The 24971-nt window shown below is 43.1% G+C and overlaps 1 protein-coding gene across 4 annotated transcripts in view; it reads right to left on the bottom strand.

Annotated features, from left to right (window-relative positions):
- fryb (furry homolog b) overlaps positions 1-24971 on the bottom strand; it is a 46553-nt gene that overhangs the window by 8937 nt on the left and 12645 nt on the right. For 3 of the 4 annotated variants that reach the window (XM_084028341.1, XM_084028340.1, XM_084028343.1), the window contains exons 5-51: positions 24809-24899; positions 23483-23562; positions 23274-23354; positions 21497-21665; positions 21042-21134; positions 20414-20512; positions 17981-18082; positions 17392-17495; positions 17018-17126; positions 16350-16436; positions 15757-15928; positions 15538-15670; positions 15236-15343; positions 14906-15032; positions 14624-14737; positions 14202-14366; positions 13941-14027; positions 13549-13808; positions 13252-13441; positions 12769-12893; positions 12016-12073; positions 11646-11737; positions 11388-11560; positions 11053-11213; positions 10846-10956; positions 10466-10620; positions 10177-10276; positions 9896-10067; positions 9308-9564; positions 9070-9216; positions 8655-8823; positions 8437-8527; positions 8175-8248; positions 6828-6978; positions 5552-5655; positions 4972-5063; positions 4784-4877; positions 4425-4644; positions 4112-4263; positions 3692-3879; positions 3490-3584; positions 3189-3387; positions 2874-3095; positions 2342-2540; positions 661-758; positions 346-516; positions 60-200 (exon numbers count right to left, since the gene is read on the bottom strand). In XM_084028341.1, the coding sequence (XP_083884467.1) occupies positions 60-200; positions 346-516; positions 661-758; positions 2342-2540; positions 2874-3095; positions 3189-3387; positions 3490-3584; positions 3692-3879; positions 4112-4263; positions 4425-4644; positions 4784-4877; positions 4972-5063; positions 5552-5655; positions 6828-6978; positions 8175-8248; positions 8437-8527; positions 8655-8823; positions 9070-9216; positions 9308-9564; positions 9896-10067; positions 10177-10276; positions 10466-10620; positions 10846-10956; positions 11053-11213; positions 11388-11560; positions 11646-11737; positions 12016-12073; positions 12769-12893; positions 13252-13441; positions 13549-13808; positions 13941-14027; positions 14202-14366; positions 14624-14737; positions 14906-15032; positions 15236-15343; positions 15538-15670; positions 15757-15928; positions 16350-16436; positions 17018-17126; positions 17392-17495; positions 17981-18082; positions 20414-20512; positions 21042-21134; positions 21497-21665; positions 23274-23354; positions 23483-23562; positions 24809-24899 (6382 nt within the window). The remainder of the gene's footprint in view (positions 1-59; positions 201-345; positions 517-660; positions 759-2341; positions 2541-2873; positions 3096-3188; positions 3388-3489; positions 3585-3691; positions 3880-4111; positions 4264-4424; positions 4645-4783; positions 4878-4971; positions 5064-5551; positions 5656-6827; positions 6979-8174; positions 8249-8436; positions 8528-8654; positions 8824-9069; positions 9217-9307; positions 9565-9895; positions 10068-10176; positions 10277-10465; positions 10621-10845; positions 10957-11052; positions 11214-11387; positions 11561-11645; positions 11738-12015; positions 12074-12768; positions 12894-13251; positions 13442-13548; positions 13809-13940; positions 14028-14201; positions 14367-14623; positions 14738-14905; positions 15033-15235; positions 15344-15537; positions 15671-15756; positions 15929-16349; positions 16437-17017; positions 17127-17391; positions 17496-17980; positions 18083-20413; positions 20513-21041; positions 21135-21496; positions 21666-23273; positions 23355-23482; positions 23563-24808; positions 24900-24971) is intronic. The other variant, XM_084028342.1, reaches the window with a different exon arrangement.

The raw sequence follows: 24971 nt of genomic DNA, 5'->3' as shown, positions 1-24971 counted from the left end.
TCACACAACAACACATGGAGATGTAGTTTGGCTTACACAAAGTACTGGAGGAGAGTTACCTGTACAAACTTCTCAATGGTCTTCGTGACATCAGCGTTGAACTGTTTGACGTGCACAGCAGTCAGGTCCATGTGGCTGAGCAGACAGTAAATGATCTGGAGGAGAGACTGTTGCATACTGGGAAGGCCCTTATCCAGCAGCTGAGAGACGGAGGGAGACATTCAGTGCAACCAATAAATTAATATTGTTAGGGGAAGAGATAATGTCAACCCAAGACTGTAGCCACACTGGGAAAGAAAGCTAACCGTGTAAAAAATAAGGTATGCAATGCATATTTATCGTTACCTCGGCCATATAGGTGACCATGTTGAGTGTGATGTCGGAGAAAGCCTCATGGAGGTATCGGCAGACCACACTGACCCACGAGAAAGGGTCCCGCGTGTAAGAACGTGTCTTATAGAGAGTCATCACGTGAGCCAAATGGGACAGCTTTGTTTGCTTCTCCCCTAAACACACCTGGAAGAGGGACAGAGAGCTGGTTTTCAGCTTTTAGGCAAACCTGCTGAAATGTTAAAGAAAGCCGAAACTAACCCAAAGGAAACTGAGGTAAAGCAAAAGAAAATAAAGTAAACTTTGCTCAAGTGAAAAATAGCACCGTACCTGTGCGATCCTTTCAGCGCTCTCCTTACAAAACTGAGTTGGGTGGCCAAAGTGCTGCACCAGGTGAGGCAGCAGACACAGTACATTCAGAGGGAAACCTGCAAAGAGACAAGAGGTCGAACTTCCAACACCACCTGGTATACATGAAAACTAAACACCTGCTTGTTTTTAATTAACCCTTCTGTCGTGTTCGGGTCAAATCTGACCGATTTCCTACTTTGATCAATCATAAATATTGTGTTTTACATTTGATTGTCTCAAGGCCTTATGATATCCTCCACACTAGACATTTGAACATATACAGTTGATGATCACCACTTTCGTTGAAATTTGAGTGGTTAAATCAACTTTGTAACACCTGTGGTGTTCCCGGTCAAAAATGACCGCCATAGGAAATGAATGGGTGTCCCTAGTTTGTGTTCATCCATCAGATAGTATACAACCACAAATCCACCACCGCCACCACACACACACAGACACACACACAGACACACACGCACACACACACACACACACTACACCCCACGTGAACCGCTTTCAGACTGAATAATTAGGTGTCTCCTCTTCTCACCTCTTTTCTGCGCTTATGTGCCTCTCCCCTACGTGAACCACACTTTTTGATACAAAATGTAACATATCTTCACACAGACCACCTATATAAAGCTTTATTTGTGTACTGCTGTCATTTTACTCTGAACACAATGAGTAGGCGCCTGATCAGACAATTTACTGCCAGAAAGGCTCTTGACCTTTTTTTTCAAACTGATGACGAAGGGATTGAAGTTGAACCGGAAATAGAGGAGGATGTCTCAGAAATAGAAGACAACATCAATCCTGATTTTGACCCAGACCATTGTGAGACCGACCAGTCAACAGATGGTGAGGAAGAGGCACCTGAGGAAGAGGCACCTGAGGAAGAGGCACCTGAGATGACATTCCAGTCCAAGGATGGCAACATGGTCTGGTATTCATCCACCCAGGACAGAGGAGGCAGAGCAGGAGTTTAGGATATTGTTAGGATGACGCCAGGGCCAACACGGAACGCAACATCTCATGTGGATGACATCAAGTCCAGCTTCCAACTCTTTTTACCAGAGTTCATTATGGAAATTATACTGATGACAAACCTGGAGGGGGAGGCCTATATTCTGGTCAACTATGTCCCTGCAACAGTTTCATGTCCACTCACAAGTTTTCCGATTTGATGACAGAACTTCACAACCTTTCCGACCTTGCCTACGTTTGCAAGGCGCATTCCGACCTGATTGCAAAATGCCAATCCTGTGTGTGAAGACACACACACACACACACACACACACACACACACACACACACACACACACATTCATACATGGATGATGTGTTCATGCTCATTTTCTGATGTTTTGTGAATTTGGTCTCTGTTTTGATTTTTTTTCTTTTTTACAATACACACGAATTTTGGAATAAAGTGTAAATTTTCAATATTCACTGCAGTTATTCATGTAAACCAGTAGTCTGAGACATTGTTAACAGCTTAAAGGGGAGTAAAATAAAATTTGGTGATGATCAGTGGTTTTTGTGTTAATGTAAGAGCAGTTAAAACAGGCCGGTCAAATTTGACCGGGAACACTAAAGTAAGGGGGAAGAAACGAACACGACACAAAGGTTAAGGAGATAATACACGATCCCCAGTACATACCCACAGACTGAGAGCTGTCAACAACAGGCACACGGGAGACCGGCGTGAGCTGGCAGAAGAGCTGTAAGGTGAGGTCAGAAGTGGCCTGGGAGGTAAAACCCTTCAACAAAAGCTGCTGAATCCCAGAGAATCCGCTCCACCTCAGTTGAGCCTGCAGCTTTTCGAGGCGTTCGCGGTTCTCTGCTCTGTCTAAGGGCACCTGGGGAAAGAGTGTACTGTTTATTTTATATTTCATACAGTGTGTGACTGTATTAGTTTGTTTCCACCTGTTATGCATTCTGACAACGTGAGGAGTTTAATTTTATTTTTGATTAACTACATTTTTTTTTTATAGCCACCAGCACATTTTTCTGCACAGTACTGATAACTAGGAATCCCTTAATACTTATAAGAAGGGATGCTTTAACAACTTTTAGCCCTACCTGCAAGAATGCAAGGCACTCTCCTGCTTCTAGTCTCACCTCTGACTGAACTTCAGATTGTACCATTACATATCATCCTATCTAAGATCAGTAAGTCTCATCTCATCTACCTTTGACAGCAACTTGTGGACGAGGCGAAGTGACATCTGGTATTCAAACTCGAAGTCTGACTCCATGAGGGACACCGCCACCCAGAAGACCGTGGCCAGTATCGTTGAAGGATGGGAAACGTGGGCCGGATCCGATAGAACGCTGGGATCGATGCGATTGGTTGACGATGTGCAGGACCCGGGGGTTCTTCCTGTTCGGGCGAGGCCGTGACTGTTGCAGGCCTGTAGATTGAGAAAATGAAACATAACACTGAATTAACTGAATCAACGAGTCCGCTCCAGCATTGAGGTGTCATCATTAAACAGCTTTCTTGCCTGAATGCGATCCAGAGTGGCACTGCGAGGAGGATCATTGGCATGGTGGCCGCACTCGCCAAACTTCTTCGGTACCGAGTAGGAGCGCTGGTGGCGTTGTGACGACAGCCCGACGAAGCCAGGGCCGGGGAAGTTCAACTGACCTGTGCTCTTTCTGTTCATCAGTTTGTCACTGGTCACAAAGTCTGGTGAGGACGTCCTGTGAATCAAACGTAGTAAAACTTGTGAGTGTGGCATCCCATTATGAAATGACAAGGAAATGAATGCATCATAAAGGCACTCATAAAGAGCAGAGGCCTACCTGGTTAGAGCTGCCATAAGATCGCTGTTTTTCAGACACTCTGCTAAATTCACCACCACCGACTCAAGCGTCAACAGCACCTCCATCACGTAGCCCTGAAACACACCGACGCGCATTCTCAATTTCAGAGTAAAGAGGGGGGCGAAGTGCTAGTAGTTCTCTCATTTAGTGCCGAACCCGACGACCTCTCACTCCCGCTCACCTGCACCTCATCGCCGTGTTCTCCTACCACCTCGACGAGGCGCGAGACCAGGTCGGAGACCGCGTGGTTGTTGATTGGCTGTTTGAGGGCTCTGAAGATTTGGAAAGAGCGCCCGGCGTAGTGGCGTGAGGAGCTGCACAGAGCCGTCTGCAAAGCCACGTCGCTCAGCTGATGCTCCAGGTGGAAGTCTATATGAACAGACGGGTACAAATATGCATAAAGATACACACATGTAGGTCTCAGATTCTATTCTATTCATTTTGGGTTGGATTTTGTATCAAGTCTGGTGGATGGCAGGAAAAACAGAAGACTGCTTATTGCAAATCATTTGAAAATATGGATTTCCAGAAATGCTACATATGAATCGTAAGTGAGTCATCCCGTGAAAGACAGTTGGCATTAACACAAGCGTTTTGTCACCTGACTTGGACTCCTTGAAGACTGAAACGACGTGGCGTAGGAAGTTGGAGAGCTGCTCCGTGCTCTTGGAGTTGGGGTTCTTCGGCGTGATGTCCTCATGCGTCCACAGCGGCCCAAACGCTCTATGCAATAACAACACAGTACTCCAGGCACTGTATACCCACCACCAGTAGCACCACATACACGTTACACAAGCACTTACGTATGTGCATAGTGCGCATACAGTGAGATTTTTCACACAAACACGCGCACTTGGAAAACACACCTGCTTGAGCGCTAGAATAGCACAAAACATGACCGGAGGTGTGTGTACCTGGTGGAGAGGAACTCGATGAGTTTGTTTGTCTTCTCGTCGGTTTCATTGGGCGTGTCCTCCAGGTCCTCCAGGTCGTCGGGCGTTACAAGGGGTAAATTACCAACACTGCCTGCAGTGCTACCGCCACCGAGACTGGCAGAGGACGAGTTGGAGGTAGAGCTGAGGCCAGAGTCCGCCACGGGAGATGCCTGCCACTCTCGCAGGAAGTCAGGTGCATCTAAGAAATTAACAAAGTGGACTTTTAACATACTGACTTGCTGCCTTGTTATATTTAACTTGTGTTTCAGCACATTTTTATCGCTTCTGTCATGTGAAAACTGATCTTTTTGTGACAAAAGTAAGGATATTCTACTCACGTGACTGCTGGTACTCTGTGTGGTAGCTGGACTTAATGGTGAGGGTCTTGTTGTCACTGATCTCTCTCGTCAGCATCAGAACTGAGGCTATCACCTGGAAACACAGAAAAAGGAGGATTCTTCAGTGGCTACTGAAATTCATTTTTACTGAATATCTTTCCATTACGATATTAGGATCCCACTCTGACCTGGAAGTTGTTGTTGCAGGAGAGGGCGATCAGGAGGTGGAGAAGGAGACGTTTACTGTGTTCATAGACCTCCGGTCTGTAGTGGTCAAGACCTATAAAATACACATCCAGTAAGAAAACAACGGAATTAAGGAGGATATAAGTTCCTTAAATGCCCACTTCTAAGAGGGCTTATTCTGCATTATAATACATTTGTGCACAGCTGACAGGGGCGGTATGTGTCTACATGTCTTGGGAATGTGACTGTGCCGTTGGTGACATAAGAGAACGATCCTTCCTGAAATGTCCGTCTGCGAGGGATGGAGATAAAACCACACACCATCACGCGGTGAGCTTATTGGACGTCACAGAAAATACCTACATTCCTCAAGTTTATTGTTGTGTGTCCGTGTTTGTCTGCAAACACCCTTTTGGCAGTGAACGATGATTTTTGATCTTATCTTTTTAGTTCAAGTCCACCTGTTTCCTCATTGGGAGGTAAGAGCGAGCCAGCAGGGAAACTGTCATTTCCAGTGCAGAGAGGCCAAGAGAAAGTTATGAGTTATGAGTTATGTGCATGTGTGTGTCTTGTTACGCCTACCCAAGAAGAGGGCATGTAGCAACAGAGGCAGGTGTAGAGCCCAGTCTTCTCTCACACTGTGGTCCACCACCATTTCAGTCATGAAGATCACTGCAATGTTACACCTGAGAACAAACATCAGTTAGCTCACATGTATCCTGGACAATTATACCGACAACTCAGCTCGGACAATTTTTCTGCTCTGTGACATACATGATAAAAGCAAAGGAAGAAAGGATTTTGTTATTCGGTCAAATAGGGGCTGAAATAAATGAGTATTTTCCTAATCGGTCCTTGAAAACAGGAAATAATTCCTGGGAGTCCAAGGTCGAGTCTTCAAGTTGGTTGTTGAGCAGAATCAAAACAATTTCAGATTTTCTGTCAATCAACTAATTGATTAATCGTCTAATTATTTCATCTCTAAATTAAAACAATATCGAAACTATATTCAAGAGAAAACCTGTATTCTTTATTGGTTTTACCTCTGAAGCCCTATTTGCACGGGACTAGTATTACCTGGGGACCTCTTGTAACATTAACTTTTATTAATGAAATAATTGAGTTCGTCTATGATCTTAATTCTGTGCAAATCTGTGCAAGTAAACCTACTAAAATTCACAAATAATGTTAGCAAATTGGCATCTTGTAGCTTTGTTTGTTTGTTTTTTGTCGTTTTTTCGCTCCACAGCCTGGAGTCCTACTCTCCACACACAAAAACAGACTCATTTCTAAATCACATGAGGTCCCCTGGTAACATGCGTCACATGCAAATAGGAAACATCATCATCTAGGTCTCATCCTAGAAACAGGTTTTGAGTATATGTTGCTGCTGGAATTGTGAGGCTACTATTTGAACTGAATGATAATCAACATGACAAACTGCAGCTTCAGAAAATGCATTTCCCTGCATAAAAAAAGACTGCTATCTTGTCATTTAATGTAAATGCACACATCATAAATCTAACCTGCATCTCCTCTTAAGTAATTACTTTTGAGGTGTTGAGAGAGAGAGATGGAAGCGATAGATTAGTAAACCCCTTCAAATATTCATTCTCTACATAGCAGAGACAGAGCGAGCTGGCTGGGTTTCATTCTGTACGGGACTTTATCGGACCATCTGTCAGAGTAGGTTGTACTCGTCTGTGTGAGCAAATACCTGTCCTTGCTGAGTCTGTTGATATGTTGCTGATAGTCACATTGCTGTTCCCACTCTGATTCTGTGTCCTGCGTGTGATTTTTCTGGTTGTGTCAGTGACGATGGTCTGTACAGTGGGTGTCCATGTTTGTTTGTGTATACCTATGTAGCGGTCCTCGAGGTGTGATGGTTTCTGGGAGGTAGTCCACCAGAGGAGCCCAGCAGCCTCCGTTAATAGGCATGGGTAACGGCTGAGGGTGGTTGGTCTCCAGAACACCGAGTAGCCAACCAGCATACGGTGGGAGTGGGTCATCTGCAAAAACAGAGCAATCCCAATATTGGTTAATACAATTAATCATACATTTTAATACATACACTATAACTTTAATGATATATATTCATAATGCGTTGACAGTAGACCCTCAAGCACAAAAAAGTTCCCCCATGCGAACATCAAAGCAGCTCATCAAAAACGTGTGGAATTCCAAACATGAGCGAAGTCGCAGTCCAGGTATTTCAAAAACTAAGTGTTTCTTTAGCATGTTTGCAGCTGTAATTTACACTAATACTAGAGTGTTTGTTCTTTTCTTTGGACAAGTTTAAACACAATCACTTTTGAAATCACTTAAAGTCTCTCTTTACTGTACCTGTGTTTATATTACGGTGTTTAATATTAGGCTTAAAGGTTTCACAGTTTGTAAAACATACTTATTCACTTTCTTGTCCAGAGTTAGAGAAGAAGAAGAAGATTGATACCGCTCCCACTTCAACAATAAATATCAAACTTCACCCTGCTTACCAACTCTCTCAATGGAAACCAGCGTCTCTAACTCATTATATCTAATTTGTTTAATCCGTACAAAATTAACCAACATGGCAATTTGCCATTTTCCAGTTGCAGTTGCTAGGCAACCAGAAGAGACTACAGGAAGACACTGGTCCCTGCCAGGAAATAGTTTGAAACATAACCGACATCTACTTTTTGGCAAGCACATTTTCCAAAAATGTTAAACATTAAACATACACTGGATACCGAGGAAGATGCTCTCCTTAAAGTGATTTACTACATAAAACCGAATTGCCTTGAAGTAAAATACATCAAATACTGGCTTGATTAAAAGTCATGAAAGGTCACAGAGTCAAACCTGGAAGCTTCCCTGCACAGATGCTTGCTAGAGATGCTAGTTTGATATAAAACGACAACATACACAACATAAATAAAGTGCAGTGAATATGACACACAGCTTTCAGCTTGGTCAAACCAGAAAAGCTATTTATGCAGTTTGTATTGAAGGGATTAGTGACAAATGACATGAATGTCTTAGCTTAAAGTGGAGAACACCATGGACTGACAGGAAGAATCTTTGTCCTGGAGCTCTTTTCAAAGAGAGAGAGTGTGTGTGTGTGTGTGTGTGTGTGTGTGTGTGTGTGTGTGTGTGTGTGTGTGTGTGTGTGTGTGTGTGTGTGTGTGTACAAATTGTTAAAATAAAGTTTTTGTACATAACTTACTCTTTTCATCCTCGTAGGAGCCCCCGGAGCTGTTGCTGTAACGAGACTCCAGTCTGTTGTGAGCCCTGGCCATGCTGGGAGAAATGTATGGCATTAAAAGTTAAAATTCAGAGTCTTATCACGTGACTGAAAAGTGTGAGAAAGTCTTTTGTTAACATAACTGCATACTTAATATGATGCTGATATGTTTGGCATATTTTATCTGCTCCCACACGCCTCATGAAAGACTGTCGCGTACATTTAAAAGAGTATTAATACTGACCGCTCTTCACTTTCTCTGACCAGCTTGTTCTCATCTGTGTCTGCCAGGTTCTCCTGTCCAGCCACCACAGTGTTACTGCTGGAAGTGGTGCCTGCACAACACATGTCACATAAGTTCAGTCAATCTTCTGCCAGATAAAAAGCTTTCAAGAACGAACGGAAAACCAATGCTGAGATGAAAATATAGAATATGACAGTATTATGACAGTAACATCTTGCCTGTCTGTGAGGTGGAGGCTTTGTTGCTGGCAGCAAAGCGGTAGAAGGGAGGGTTGTCACAGTGCAAGACCACGGGGTTGACTGGGTCAGTCTGCTGCAGCTCAAACAGGAGCTCCTCCATAGTCTGGATGGTGTTGTTCCTACACAGGTAGATCACTACCTTCTTTATCTACAACGTATCAAATAAACAGTATAAATTGGTTTACCTCACATTATCAGCACATTTCTCAAGGTATTTGTTTCAATCATTAAATGTTATGAAATATCTAGTACCTTTGTAATCATCTACATTTCATTATATATTTTTTTTATAGAATTTTACAAATACATCACTTTGAATCCTGGGATTTTTAACAGGAAGTACTCCAATTCAATTCCATAAGGGGCTGGGTTGGTGTGTACAGACTCAACTTACATAAGGCAGCAGTGTGGTGTCACTGCTGACTCCACACAGACTGATAAGGAACTGCAGGGTGATCCGTAAGTTGTTGCTCCACCTCTCGTTGGACACCAGAGCGTTCCAGGCGTTTTCTATCTCCGGGCCAGGAACCTCGTCTCCATACTGACCATGTGAAGAGAGAAAAAAAAAACAGTTGTAAGGTGGGAGATTTCACTGGAAAAGCAGGAGTAACATGACAAACACGGCTTCTTACCTTAGCAGTCATGAACATGAGGTTATTTAGGACCAGCGAGGTCGCCTGCAAGGAGCCCCAGCCGTTGCCTCGTAGGCTGGGGGCCAGACCTATGCCCTGACCCTGACTGCGTGGTTCTTCTTCTGGTGTGCAGGGGCTTGAGGCGGGGGGTAGAAGCCCTGTGTCCACTAGCTCAATGTTACTAAGCCAGGGTAGCAGGTAGGAGAGCATGATCTGTCTGCCGTTGGGGTGGGTGGTTGAAAAACGCTGGCTCACCTCTGCATAGGCAAAACATATGTCAGAGGAATTAATGCTGATATGCTTCAGGATTTAATAGGTACACAAGATGCACGTATTCAGCATATTGGACCACATTGTCACGATATAACAGCATTTTCCATAATCTGATATGCATACGATATGTTTGCTGTTGAAACATGATAGTGTAGGGAGACAACAGGTTGGGGAGTGGAGTGTGTTCACCCCTGCAATTAGCATGCACTGTTCTCAACAAAAGAAACACAATGTGAGTCTACTATTGATCCTGTTGACTTTGCAATGAAGTATTCCACTATCTCTACAGTACACATTCGCCCGGAAAAGATGTACCTGAGAAAAGAGGCAGAGTGAGCTCTGGGTACATGCTGGCCAGCTGGATGGAGAGTTGAGACAGGTTGACGCTGTACAGGGGAGGCAGAGGGCCGTGCGTTCCATACAAAATATTACCAGGCTTCTGCTCCACCATCCGCTTAGAGTACGCACACAGCTTACACTCCAGCACCTGCGGACATATTCATTTTCTTACGCATTGCAGGTTTTGGCTTCATGCTTGTGCTCGCCCTTTTCCCTTTAAATTAGAACTGTGTTTATGCATGTGTGTGTGTTTTTACCTGCATCAGCTGCATTGAGATCTCATATATTTCCCTGCTGGTGTCCGAGGCCTTGAACAACACCAGATTGAGCAAAGTCACAAGGTCACACGGGTAATTCCTGGCAAAGCAAGGATGAATGGTCATGAGTTGCAAATGAGTTACCGATACCTGCAATCAATCCTAGAGCTAGAAAAAACATGTATTTGTATGGTTTGGCTGGCAGTGAATCACTGAAAGCACTGCTATTGCTGCAGTAACAAACCTCCAAAACTCCCAAATTCTACCAATCAATAAAAGCATTCCCCACCTGTTGCCGCAGACAGTAGCGATGGCCTTGAAGCAACCAGACGCCAGCTGGTAAGACCCAGTGAAGCAGCGGTCAACGGCCCAGTTGAACAGGTTGATCTGGTCTGGGTTCAGTTCTAAGAGCAGGATGACCACCTCACACCCTAGACGGTGCACCTATGGCAAACAAATGTTTTTTTATGTAGAGGGACTCATCCACAGATATATCAAGCACAAACAGATCAACAGGATAAAGGAACACTTAAACTTTAATAAGTTAGGTAAAGCGAAATAGCTCAAACGTCTGTATGATTGTGTTAGAATTATTCAAACTTCCTAAGAACACATGCAGACATCCTTTACAACAAGTCAAAGGAACACTGGATCCCAGAGATGACCTACCCTCAGGTCGTGGCAGGCCAAGATGTTGTCGAGCCATTTGTAGAGATAGCCATCAGTAGAGAGACCCACGTTGTCAAACACTGGACCGCAACACAGAACTGCTGACATGGCCTAGGAGACAACAGTTGAATTGAGTAATTGCTGAGGTTTCTGTAAGAAAATGACAGAATAACTCCAGTTAGGTTCAGGAAGCATGGGCGTGCGTACCTTGAGAGCACAGTACTGGTAGCGAGTGATCTGGTGGTTGCGGTCGCTGTAACGGTCGAGGGGAGTGAACATGACGCTGAAGGGTCCGGCCCATTGGCTGAAGAGGATGAAGAGATGGTGTCTCAGAGACTGTTGAGGGAAGAGGAAGCGCCTGTGGTGGACTGCGTAGAGGATTGTGAGGATGACAGGAGGGGAGAGAGACATGGAGGGTTCAAATTAGGAGACGGTGAAAGTGCCAATAAACATAAATGAAGGCCTGACTGGCAACTTAAGACCAATGAAAGTCCAATGAATTGTCATAAGTGTAATATCATCAATACAGCTACTGTATTTACCAGGAACACACTGGATGAGATTAGCTACCATCCCACTGAAATGGGCTCTGATATCTTTAAGCACGTCCAGCTCCTTCTCGTTCTCAGCCTCCAGAAGCATCCGGGTTAGATCCACATACTCCAGGAACAAGGCACCCAGGGCCAGGGAATCACGCTCCAGTGCTCCATTGGTGCTGTAGAGGAGGAGAAGGTAATCTTATTTTATATTTGCATCATAAGGCTGAAAAAATTGCACCCTTGATGAACTGTGTACGCTACCTGTCACTGATAACTCCTGCATTAGCCAGCAGTTCAAAGATCCTCAGCAGCTGCAGCCTGAGCAGATCTCTCCTCTCTCGCCGCTTCTTGTTCTGAAAGCACGGACAAGTTTTCCATTTATTGCTAAGTGTATGTTAATATGCATATGTTGTTTTGGGTATAGTGGACTCTCTTAACTTTACATTAGCAGCCCGGTCTTATAATATTCTACCACAAGTAATAAATTATTGACCTATGGAAAACATCTCAAATGGATATGAGCACATAATAGGAGTCTTAACTTTATACTTTAGCAAGAGTATATTTTGAAATTCTGGGATCAATTAAGTTAATATGATCATCTAGTGATGGCAGCGTGTTTGTGTGTTACCTCAGGCCTTCGCTCCAGCGCTTCCTTCATCAGTGGATGGAGTTCTTCGACTAGCTCCCTATAAACAGCGGAGGAGACAAATATATGAGATGGATCAAATCATGCTTCCTTGCAGATGGAGGACAGGCTGATGGAAGGGAACAGAATGGTTTGTATGAGACATCTGTCGTGTGCAAACCAAATGTCACATATCCTAAAACCACTAACCCTCAAACACAGTCATGGGAGACAAATTTGTCTGGGGAGACCTGAGTCTCTTCAAATAACAGTGAGTGCCCTTTTGGAACGTTTCAGGATAAAAATAGATGATCTTCTAAAATGAAATACCTCCCTTTCACAATGGAACCTCTGTCCTTTGAAAAAATGTGATACGTCTCTGTCGCGTTAAAAAAAATCTCTTCCACATCAGTGACGCAGTTTTTTTTTCTTCTGAATGTCAAAGAGGCACGCAGCTCAGTTATGATGAGAATGTAAGGACAGATGGGATTCAGTAATAGAAGAAGGCAGCGTGAAAATACCTTCTTATGTAAGAGAAAAGGATCAAATCTATTTGTCTCGTGGTATTCCCTCCATTCAGGCTTTGTGTGTTTATTGTCCATAAACTAAAGCTCAAACCAAACAACAATAGGCCTGAATAACATAACAATAACAGCTTTATGATTCTTAAACATCTGAGCATCAAACATGTTTGTAATTAACAAATAATTTGACATCTGAGAAGGTGTACATTCCTGCATGTTCCTGTTCCAATACCTGAAGACCAGAGCGTTTGTGCATCCAAACCCCAGCACCAGGGACTCCGTGATCTCCAAACTCTCAGCTCTCATCAGCGGGACAAGCTGTTTTAAAAGCCAGGCCACTGAGGGGGTGCCTATCACCTGAGCAATACAAACAAATACACAATCATGGATCAGGAAACATTGCCAACATCATTTAAATTGACTAAAAAACAAAAAAAAACTGCCAGCAATCACTTTTACAGTCATGTTTTTTTTATTTAAAAATGTCAGTTTTGTTTGTTGTTTTATATGATTATTAAAATAATGTTTTTGGACTTTTGACTGCTGGTTGAACAAAACAAGACATCAATTTGGGTTCTGTGAAATGTTTTCTGACATTTTAGAGAAATGACAAAACAAAATACAATTTGGTTGCAAGTCTCTTTTCCCTCACTATCTGATCAATTCCAAAGATTTTCAGGACATGGAAATGATTAAATAATGATTAAACACGCACCTTGTTGTCGTAGGTGACGCTGCCATCGGGAGTGGTGGCCGTGATCTCTGGCGTGGAGGCTCTGAGGTGGCCGGGGGACATGATGCTGGGCTTAGCCACACCTAGACACATGATCAGGTAGTTACGCCACAGAGAGATGTAGTTGTCGCTGGAGCCTGCCGTGCTGGTCTTCTTAGCATTCACCGGACTGCTGCGGAAAGACAACAGATATTTTATTTGATGTATGATCATTCTATGGTCACGTCCTGCAACAAAAGTAACATTCAAATGAAAAGTGCAATATAATAATGTGTGTACTTGGGGTCGACCAGTGGCAGTAGCAGCTGTAGCCGTGTGAAAGCGTAGGGCCAGGCGTATCCCAGGGCAGTGGGGCAGTGTTTGGGTAGGTGCTCCTGTCGCAAGAAGATGTGCAGACAGAGCACCCACGGGTCCTTCACACACTGGGCAAAGATCCAGACGTGGCTGGGGCTCTTCACGTCGTAGGAACTGCTCACCAGTCGAGCCGACCACTCCACCAGCCACTGGAGGTCAACGTGGTGGCTGAGAGGCAAGGTGGACTGAGGGAGGGGGAGGGGAGCCATTTAGGAATCATACACAGCAGCTGAGGAAGTCATTTGGAAGACTGTGATATGAATAATTGACCTAATGTACTAATGGTACTGATAGACGCGTCACATGAATACACTTACCGTGTCAGAGACAGCCACGTGAACAATGCTGTCCATTACGGCGGGGCTCAGCTGGTCCATGACCTCTATCATGGGTTTGTCATCGTCCTGGAGGGAGAGACATTTATAGAACCAGCTATTTTTATCACAGCGTCACACAATGTGAGAGAATACATGGGCTGCATATTTAATCACAGCTATGGCTCTCCTTTCATGTCCTTTTCACCCTTTGTTAGAAATGAACGGCCTGATACATTCATTAAATCTATCGGGGAATTTTACCTCGGCATGTCCCAGAGCTGTGAAGAGGCAGCGTATTTCTCTCAACACACCGACGGCCAGCTTCCTTGTGCTGATCTGACACGAGCAGAGGAGCAGCAGAGCCAGGCCTTCAACCGCATGGAGCACTGAGCAGTGAGGGCTCCGCTCTGGCAGTCTGGGGCTGGACTAATTGAGAGGAAGCACAAAGAGGAGTTAGTAAAGAGCAACAAATGTTACTCTAACTCACCTTGTCTGACCAGGAATGAAACCTGTAGTTGTGGCAGTTGACACTTTACATGGTTGAATGGACACACACATGAATCTCAACCTGCTTTCACCTCATTGCTGTCATGTCAACACTGGACCAATATATTTTAAAACAAGGGAAATAAAACACCCAGCGTAACCAAATGTGTCTGTAAAATTGTTTTTTTACTACCAACCTCAACTCCACCTCGGGTCTTCCCCTGGAGCTGCAGCGCTAACCTCCACTGTGTGAGCAGCTGCAGAAGGAGCTTCACAGACGCATCCTGCAAACCCTGATGAGTGTCTTGAACCTGGAAGTGTTCGGAGAGGGACATTTACAGAAGAACATGTTAGTATATGTTGTTAATAAGGAGAATACTTTATAACTTTTTTTTCCATTATCTGGTATTTAACAATGAACCAAGCTTAAAACATGCAGGATATAATCTTCTACTGGTTTCTGTCAAGTTCAGTTATACCTCACGCAAAAGGAAATGTGTGTAACCAAACAGGACGTCCTCCCTCCAGTCTGAGAAATCCAGTAACAGGCTCTGCAGGGAATTCTGGGAGATAAGACGAAGCTCATCGTCCATGTGCACGGTAAGTCTGAGGGACAGATGACAACACATGGAGTTGAATGAACAATATCTTGTTGTGCAACCTCACTGACAGAGATAGATACTTCCTCACAGGGGTTCCAACAAATTACTTCAAAACATATTTTAAACTCATCATTGACAAGTCAAAAGGATAGGCCTGAAATATATAGTTAACATGTTAGCTGGCCAATTAATAAGTCTCTAACTCACCTTGACAGCAGGTCAATGAGCTCAGGTTTAGACATGGCGTCAGGAAGGATACGAGGAATGGCAGCAACACACGTCCTGAACAGGTCGATTTTAGGCTTCCTTTCACCACTGTCAAAGATGGATGGGGACAGTAACACATTGGCTCAAGTCAGGGAAAGTGAGCCATTTGTCATGTTTGAAAAAGATAATTATGCATCCACTCTAAACATGCAAAATATATTCATCACAGATCATAAGTTGTCATTCCTTTTACCAAAAGCTCAGAAGCCAAAAGAGCATGACTGCACTTTGTAGTTACATACGTGATCATGTCCTCCGGTTCTTTGTTGAGCATCTGGACGCTGGTGAGCATCATACAACGACCCACCTCCTTGTCCAAGTGTCTCAGGATGTTGTCCAGAGCCTTTCGCACCTGGGAGTAGTACAATGACATGCCTGTGGAGAACAGGAAGGCACAGCACGTACAGTTAGAGGCTTCATTGATATCACACTGTCTCGAATGCCTACAGGCACACACATACCTATTAGTTTGGCTTCCTCCTCGGTGAGTGTCTTGCTGAGGTACGTTTTCTTTTTCTTCAGAGAGTTTCCAGAGGGCAGCGTGGCTCCTGTGTTTGGCATAGGAGGCTCTCCGTCCTTCTGTTGCAGAGCGTCTGCTATCACCAGGAACGCCCGGAGACCTATGTTCATACGCTGGGACGCAGATAAAGCAGAGCATCCTCACTATCCACCAGAGAGTCTGTTTATCAAAAGCAATGGTTCATATGTAGCAGGGATCTATTTTTTCTACCGTGTATGAATTTATATGGGATGCTTTGTTTTTTTTAAATAATAAATAATTCTGTGCCTCCCAAAGAATTTATTTTTCTCCTTATAAGTGATGTTAGGAGCAGAATCCTGTAATCACATCACATCTGCATCTCTTTACTACAGCTGGAAAGGTTCTTATCCAAAGCTCCAAAAGGAGAGCATACCATTCTTTACCTTGCTCCCTGACTGAAGACTACAAATAAAAGGTGGAATGCTCATCCTTGTAACATGGCCGGGGGGATACAGTGTTGATCTCTATGCGATTGGGTGCACGTTGTTGAATGCCTGTGTTTGCTCTCCTTACCTCCGGGTTGAGACTGAAGGCTTTGGCAGGTTTCCCGACACTCAGCAGATCAAATATGATCTCCTTCATGGCGAAATCCAGTCTCTCCTGAACAGAGGACAAACAAACTGGTGTTACGGGATGTCAGAGTAAATGTGGTGTGAGGCAGCAAGTACATAGACTGTATTAGACATGCAGAAACCACATTTTTAGTGCATAGATGTTTATATTGATCAATAACAACAACAATGTGCGGATATATTAAGTCTTATTTATCTATGTATCATGAGCACTAAATGTCATATATGCCATATGCTAATCATGTATTAGAGCAACTGTGGTCATTTAAAACATGTCAACAGGAAGTTCCACATACAAGAATGTGAACTTGGTGTCTAGACTGGCCGTTCACTAATCGTTTACAATCACAGAAACTGTGGGATGAGGTAAGAAAATGTTATATTTTTAAAAGCTTTTGACCAGTTTCTGCAACTCCGTCATCTAAGAATTTTTGACTAACCAGTGTTTGTGTGTTCTTAGTGATAGCAGCGAAAAGCACAGAATAAATCTTGGAAGGTGGCACATTGTTGGCTCCACGCTAAACACAACAAACCTCACTTCATTTCTCATGCCCTCGAGCACAAATGTACCGACCTTCATATTCATGTGGGTTTGTGCGTGATACACACCTGTGCAATAAACTGGATGATCTTGACAAAAATATTAAGGGGCATGTCTCTGGGCACAACGCTCCGACTCCCTTTGGGGAAGAGAGTGGAGGTGATGGACGTCAGACGACTGGGGGGAGAGAGAAAGACAAGATGGACGAGACACGGACAGAGAGGGAAGGGAAAGTGTTGAGACATAACTTAAATACCTCGGCAATATCAAAACACGTTTCTCTATTTAATGATAAATCATTTCAACATCAATTTTAAGTAAATAAACAGAATAAAATAAATAAACAGAATGTTCTCGTTGTTTGTAAATTGTTTATAACAAGGTATCACAATATAATTGAAAAAAAAGGTGTTGATGACATAGAATGACACATGGCTGTTACCTCTGTGTTCCAGTGTTGCTCTCGCACTTTATCCGGATCATGTAGACCCAGAGCAGGCGGTAGAGCGATTCTAGAGCCACGCGTGCCATCTTGGGGTCTTTATTCTGCATTCAGGAGAAGATTTATTGTGTTTCACCAGGTGCAGCCTTTCACACACCTCCATCACACAAGACATGGATTCTTCACATTTTGTACCTTACAGACACGTGATTCACTGTGTTCCCTTCTCTTTTATAAATGAATATATATACTGTATATATAAACAGTTTTGGTGTTGTGTGATATAGTGCAATTATAAATCAAACTTCAAATCTTAATGAGCCCCCATCAATCACCATGTTCTTAACTAGCAGTGTTTCCCTCCAGGCAATACATGCTGCAGGTTGGTTTATAGTTGGGGAGGTGTTGAGCAGCGCGAGTGCAGCAGTATGAAGTTCAACATGTGCTTGTTCTGTCTGGCACTTTGTCAAAAAGCATTCCCTGTCATGACCCACAGCATGGGAATAAAACACACACTGTTGGTGACCTATAGAAATAGGACCTACTATGGTATCTCTTGCGTTTGCATGGTATAGACAGAAGGGCTGACCTTGAGGTTTGAGAGGCAGTTGTTGAGGAAAATGTGCCAGCGGCTGAGGAAGAACTGCTTCTGACTGACACACAGCAGGCAGGTCACCAGAGGATACAGAGCCTGGTGTGGAGAGAGCAGACAGATGGGGGAAACATTTGCATCACGCACTTAAAAATTCAAAGTTCATTCAATGAATGTAAATATAAAATAAAGCATTCTCTTTCTTCCTCACCCGTGTTCTACACGCAGGCAGCTTGAAGCTTAGAGCTTCAAAACTGCTTTTAATGAGTCCAAAACAAGGACTGAGAATAATTTCATTCAAACTGAAATCTTATTTCTGAGCTGTTCCTTTATTATCTAAGAACAATGGGCAATACATTATTTCAGATAAAGCTTTTCACAATCATGTTTCAGGCAGCATAAACCCTTGGATTAATGTTTTTTCCCCCCATCATCATCATCATCATCATCATCATCATCATCATCATCATCATCATCTATGTCTGCTGATTGAGTCAAGGAATGGGATTTAAATAATTCCTCCTGCTTTTGGAAATATTGGAACCAACATTTGTATGTTTTTTAACCATTGAGGACAAATGTTTTTATATGTGTAATCTTATGTTTGTTTGTATATTGTGTGTCTCTTATATATGGACCTGGAGTCTGTCAGTAAAGATAATAATAATATGTCTTCCTCTCTGGAATTAAGTCAATTTAAGAATATGCTTTATCTTGGCAGAAGGCAACCACGCAGGGCAGTCTTTGGTCTAATGCAGGTTAACAGTCCATGGAGAGCAAAGCATGATCGAAATGCAGTCTCGTAACTCAGCGACTAATTTAATCTGAATTAAAATCAGCTCATAAACTGGCTATTTGTGTGACAATCTGGTCATAAATGCCGCCTCTCAACTCCAAATCCAGTCTTGCATCTCAAATACTTCATCACTCTGGGACAATAAGCAGCACATGGAAAACACTACACTGGAACCCCAGAAATGTCGCCCCCTGCCCAAGAGGCTTAACTGTCACCAGTAGCTGATGGGTTCTGAGATTGGGTACACACTTGTCATAAATGGTTATGGAAATGAAAGGCTTGAGGAGCACATCATTTACCTGTCGCTCCATATCAGAGTTGGTGTCTGTTATATGTCTCTCTCCCATTTCAGTGTCAACCCCCCCCCCCAACCCCACTGGTGTTCAGATTGCACCACATTACTGTCATTCCTATCATGTCCATCCATTCTGCTCTGACATGGGTGGGTTATTGTTCCTTTGTGTGCATGCATGCCTGTGTGCTGTTGGTTTGGAAAACCTAAAGAAAAGACACAGCATGTGTGCAGAGAGGTGTGTCAGGTGTTGAATGCATGGTTTGCGGAGGGAAACGTGCATACTGGCTCAGGGACATGTCTGCGGCCCCGGGGACACGAGTCACGGGAGGAACCCGTGCATGTATCGCAGATGGCATCTTAACAGTAACCACCAATAATACACCGTGTCTGTCATCTTATCCGTCTATCAAAATGCTGTGGAATACAACCCAAAGGTGGGGCAACATTTAGCAGATAACTAAACATTGTCTCACCAAGCATTGCTGCGCTGAAATACAAAAAGATCTCCATTTGTACAAGTCAGAAAAAAACAGATTTTCTAAAAACCGGTGGAAAACAAATCAAATTAAAATCAACTTATTTCAAGAATCTTCTAAAAAAGTAGTGTATGCTACTAAAATAATTAAATTCAAGCTAGAATCATAGCATCGCTGTCGTTTGCCTCCACCAACAAGTCAAGTTGCAGTTCACATCTATGTCTGTCCAAAATGTCATCATTTCATCCTTTTATCCAATTAGAAATGGGTGTGCAATTGTCATAACTAGTGTATGAATTAAGGCCAACAGGTGTTTTGTGAGGTCACAGTGAACTTTGACCATAAAAATCTAATCAGGTCATTTATGTGGAGAGTCTAAGTGGATGATTTTGCCACATTTCAAGAAATTCCCGGCAGGCCTACCAGAGATATAAATACTTAAACAATTTGATTTGCATTAGGAAAACAGAAGACAAGACTTTAAGAAATAAAATACAGACAATAAATGTATAGGAAATATCAGTGAGGAAGCATCTTGTTACCAGGAAGCCATGTACATTTTCATACCAGTCCTGAGAATTAAACAGTTGTTTATCGCCTGTTAGTTTGTGTGAGGCCACTATATTAATAAGGTAGATGTACTGGATCTAATTTGCTGATTCCTTTGCCTGTTTCCCTGCTGTGGGCAAATGTTGCCCATCTGGCACCTGTGTACTGCACACTGCACTCCCGTCTCCTTTCCATAGAAATATAAAAGCCTGCATATTAGAGGGTTACAGGAAGGGCTTTCACCAACTGCAGTTAATGGAGAGGAAATGAAGAGAGATGAGCGGTGATGAAGCGGAACATAAGGACAAACTTACCAGAGAGTGTTTCTTTCTAGACGACAGGTCCAGGGTGGTATCGTACAAACTTTCTACAAAGTTTCGTAGACACGGCACATTCACCTCATTCTTCACAGTCTGGGGGAATAACACAAAACATAGTTTAGAGAAGTGCTTTGACCAGACCCCAACCCTACGTGATGCATGCAAACAAGCAAAACACTATATATTCATTATATTGTATGTATATATTAATATATCATTAAGGTAAAGGGACAGTTCACCCCGAAAAATACATATTTCCTACAAGAAAGATTCTCACAACCAGGTCTGTGGATTATCTTGTGTAACCGGGTCATGATTTCTGGAAAGAGATGTTGCTATTGACTTTTTTTAATGTATTTTTTGGCAGACATCTCTACTGCAAATATCTCCAAACTCACACCAAAACAATCTAGCACTAAAAACACTAAAGGTAAAAGGAAAAATATGTACTTTTGATTTGGGTTTTAAATCATTCTAAAGGATATAAAACAGCAGATAAACTGTACAGCAGAATGACAGACATACATTAAATTTAAAAGGACCAACAAGATCTTCAATGAAAATGAATATTGAAATAAGTGCAATGACCGGTGTTCTCAGCATTAAGATGAAATGCACTTACAGCAGCAACAGGTACAAGTATCTCCACAAAGAGTCCGGCTAATGAGTGTTTAATGTCTTTATCCTTCACTTCCAAGAAATACTGCGCGCACTCCTTAAGAGAGAAAGAGAGTCAGAGTCAGTAAGAGGAACATATGCACATGATACACAACCGTGAACGCAAGGTCACCGGTTCTAATCCCTGTATCGTTGTGGGTGTGAATGAGGAACATTCTCACCACTGCAATTACCATCAAAGGGCCAATAAAACAAGGCATTCAAGCCCTGATTACTCCAGCGGAAGGTCTCAGGAGGCAATAACACAGATCATTGAAGCACTAAACTGCTTCCAGGCATGAACGTATGCAGAGAAAGAGCACGTCCGTCCTGTTAACACTCCTTGAGATTGCTAAATCATAGAGCCCCTTTACAATGCGTCAGTATGCTCATAACAGGTAAGGGGGTTTCGGCCTCTACCTGCATGAACTGGAACGAGGCTTCGAAGTCTTCCACCGGGTACATTTTGATGCGGAAGAACTTGAGTCCCATGATGAGGCTGATGGTGGACTGGATGACGTAGGGGCTCTGCTCTTTCTGTCTCAGCTCCTTCAGCTCGGAGATGAACTTCTTCCTCACTGCTGGGAACCTGCCGGAGAAATGGCAACCAGCTGTGAGCGGTCGTTCTGTTGAATGTTTTCGTACCCGGGTCGAGTGGTGGTGCGGTAAGTGGATTTACAGCAAAAAAGCAGCAATGTGTGTTTATTAGCCGATATCAAAACAAACTCCGACACCTCATGCTTATTTTGCATGTGAAAATGAGTGTGTGCGTATGTACCCAACGTCCAAATAGATTGTACCAACAGTGCTCTGCAGGTCTATATTTAGAATGGCATGTGGAGGGGTGATGCAGAGGGAATGTGTATGTGTGAGCTTGCACTTGTTCTTTGGGCGTCTGCGGGATTTTTTTGTTGCGTGTGCTTTCACATGCTTCACCGGGGTTGCCACAGCAGTTAAGTAAGTGGAACAGTCGTCGGCCTTCTGTTTAGTGCTGTGTGTTTAAATAAGATACACATAAACACTGTGATCCATCATCCAGGCTGGAAAAACACAAACATACTGCCAAGACTAAAGTATGCACCCAGATTGGTTTATGTCCGTCAGTGTGTACTCAACCTCAATCAAGTTGAAAACCCACCATCCACACAGAAGACAAACTGCTGAACCAGATCTCAGTATTGACATTGATCCATTATAACAGTAGATCGACGACTGTGTAAATGGTGCGTGTATGTGTGTACAAATAACTTAGTGAGGACCAATTTGAGTTTTAGACCTCCAGATGAGGCCATTTTTGGGAAAATGAGGGCCGGTCTGTGGGTTCAGACTTAAGCTTTAAATCAGGGAAGGGAGTGCATAACGTGTGAGCCGCCCTGTGAACCTCCTCCATCATAATAATGATGAACAATGAATAATGGAAACGGTGATAATCTCTCACCGGGAGGCACACACATTTTGGGATTGGGGGGGGGGAGACAACTGTTGTCCCAGCAATTACAAGATCCAATATATTCATAAGATAGCTCTTTTTGCAGAGCATCTCTGGGTTGATGGTCAAATTCAACGTACAGCTACCAAGGTACTTATACGTTTCAACAACTTCTACCACCTTCCTAGTGATGGTACTAAAATGTGAATTGTATCAGAATGGATGAAAAACAATCATCCCAGCATGTTTTACTATCTTGTAGGTGTTTAATAACAGGTTTAGCAGAGTGGGAATAACATCTCCTAGCCCTTGCTTACCCCTAGAAGTGCACTGTAGCGTGTCGATTTGTAAACTGACAGCATTTGTTATAAAAGGGGTCAAGAGGAGGACAGGTAGCTACTGTAACTACACATTAACAACCTGGATTACAAATTTACTGAGAGCAAAGACATGACGGATATCATTCTAAGCCAAAAAAATAAGTACATTTAACACTGAGTTGTAGACATCTAAGTGAAATCCACACATGCCTTGTGAACAGTGGCAAACAAATATATTATAAATAATATTTTGAATAATTGTCAGTTACTTTACTGTATCTGTCTGCATCTCCAATAGCAATGTTTAATGAACTTGAGAGAATACTTTTTAGAGATTTTCATATATGTTGTAGGAAGAACTGTTGTAAATCAACTGTTGGTATCCAAACATTTAATGTGAATACACACACAAACACACATGCAGTATAAACACTAATTTGCACAGTACCTGGACTGAGCTACAACTCCCACTACTTCAGCATAGAGGTCAGCCACTATGTGCATGTTCCCTGTGTTGGGTCCCAGATACCTAAGATGTAAACACACAAAAAAATAGTATTATAGTACAAAGTGCTGTACAGAACTGTGATAACAATACACAACAATACAATTCAATGCATTCTATGAAAATAGGTTTCTTTATGTGAACACTCTTACCCTTCTTTGTATCTGAAGTGCTTGAACGTCAGGTTTATGACTTCTTGGATGAGTCCATCCAAAAGAGGATGGAGGGGGATCTGGATTGAGAGAGAGAGAGAAAAAAGTATCATTTAATACTGAATTCAACCTTTTCACAATTAAATGTTCACAAAAATCTTATTAAAAAAAATTACATCCAAATCAAATCTGCTATTTCTGTGTATCCTGCTCACAATCTGGGGAGCTTGGTAGCATAGCATAGCATAGCATAGTATAGCATCTTCAACCGCTTATTCAGTGTCGGCTCGCGGGGGCAGCAGCTTTAGCAGGGGACCCCAAACTTCCCTTTCCCGGGCCACATCAGCCAACTCTGACTGGGGGATCCCGAGGCGTTCCCAGGCCAGTGTGGAGATATAATCTCCCCACCTAGTCCTGGGTCTTCCCCGTGGCCTCCTCCCAGCTGGTCGTGCCTGAAACACCTCCCTAGGGAGACGCCCAGGGGGCATCCTTACCAGATGCCCCGAACCACCTCACCTGTCTCCTTTCGACACGAAGGAGCAGCGGCTCTACTCTGAGTCCCTCAGGGATGACTGAGCTTCTCACCCCATCTCTAAGAGAGACGCCAGCCACCCTCCTGAGGCAACTCATTTCGGCCGCTTGTACCCGTGATCTAGTTCTTTTGGTCATGACCCGTCCCTCATCACCATAGGTGAGGGAGTGTGCTATATATTTGCATTTTGACTGCATCAGGAATATGCAAATTACTCATGAGAGAGTTGGGAAAAGATGGACAACCGATATCAAGGAAGGTGGTAAGGAAACGAAAATCATCCCATTTGATGCGGAAGTTAATTAAGTCATGATAGTAAATGTAGTCACTGAAGGAAATACATTCCACAGTGTGTGCTATATTGGACGAGAAAGGCAAGTTCACGAAGACCTGCCAGCAGAGCCTTGATGTACCAGGATGCAGCACACAAGCTTCTGACGTCCGACTTCAGAGGATCGATCCTCTTGCATGGCTAATGCAGACGCAGCCTTAGCCTCTCTCCACTCTATTTCCTTGGCCATATAGGCCTACTCAAATAAATATGGCTGAATATCAAAGTCAGCCAAAACACTGTAAAATTTATCCTCGTACATAACATTCTTTGCAATCATAATATGGGATCGCTGTCGGAAACTCCCTTTAACAAGAGTGTGCTAAATATGAAAAAGTTGTTCCTAAAACAACAGTACTTTAACTGTGTGGCTTTGTTTCTGAAATACTTTTTAAGGGTTAAATCCACCCAATACATGCGGTATAGTGCAGAATTGTTGATCACACTGTAAAATGAGACTCACCTGTTTCAAAACTTCTATAAGCACTAAAGAAAAGATGAAGTCTATCGCCAGATCTCTCCGCTCCAATAGGTAGTCCTTCTGTTGCTCATCACTGACCAAGACACACAGAAACAAAGACACAGAAACATTAGTAGTGACATTCAGTGTAATAGTGTTGATCCTT

The sequence above is a fragment of the Eutrigla gurnardus genome (assembly GCF_963514095.1).
Source record: "Eutrigla gurnardus genome assembly, chromosome: 15".
Classification (NCBI taxonomy): domain Eukaryota; kingdom Metazoa; phylum Chordata; class Actinopteri; order Perciformes; family Triglidae; genus Eutrigla; species Eutrigla gurnardus.
Note: the sequence above shows the minus strand (reverse complement) of the source record. Positions and strands in the feature narration are given on the sequence as shown.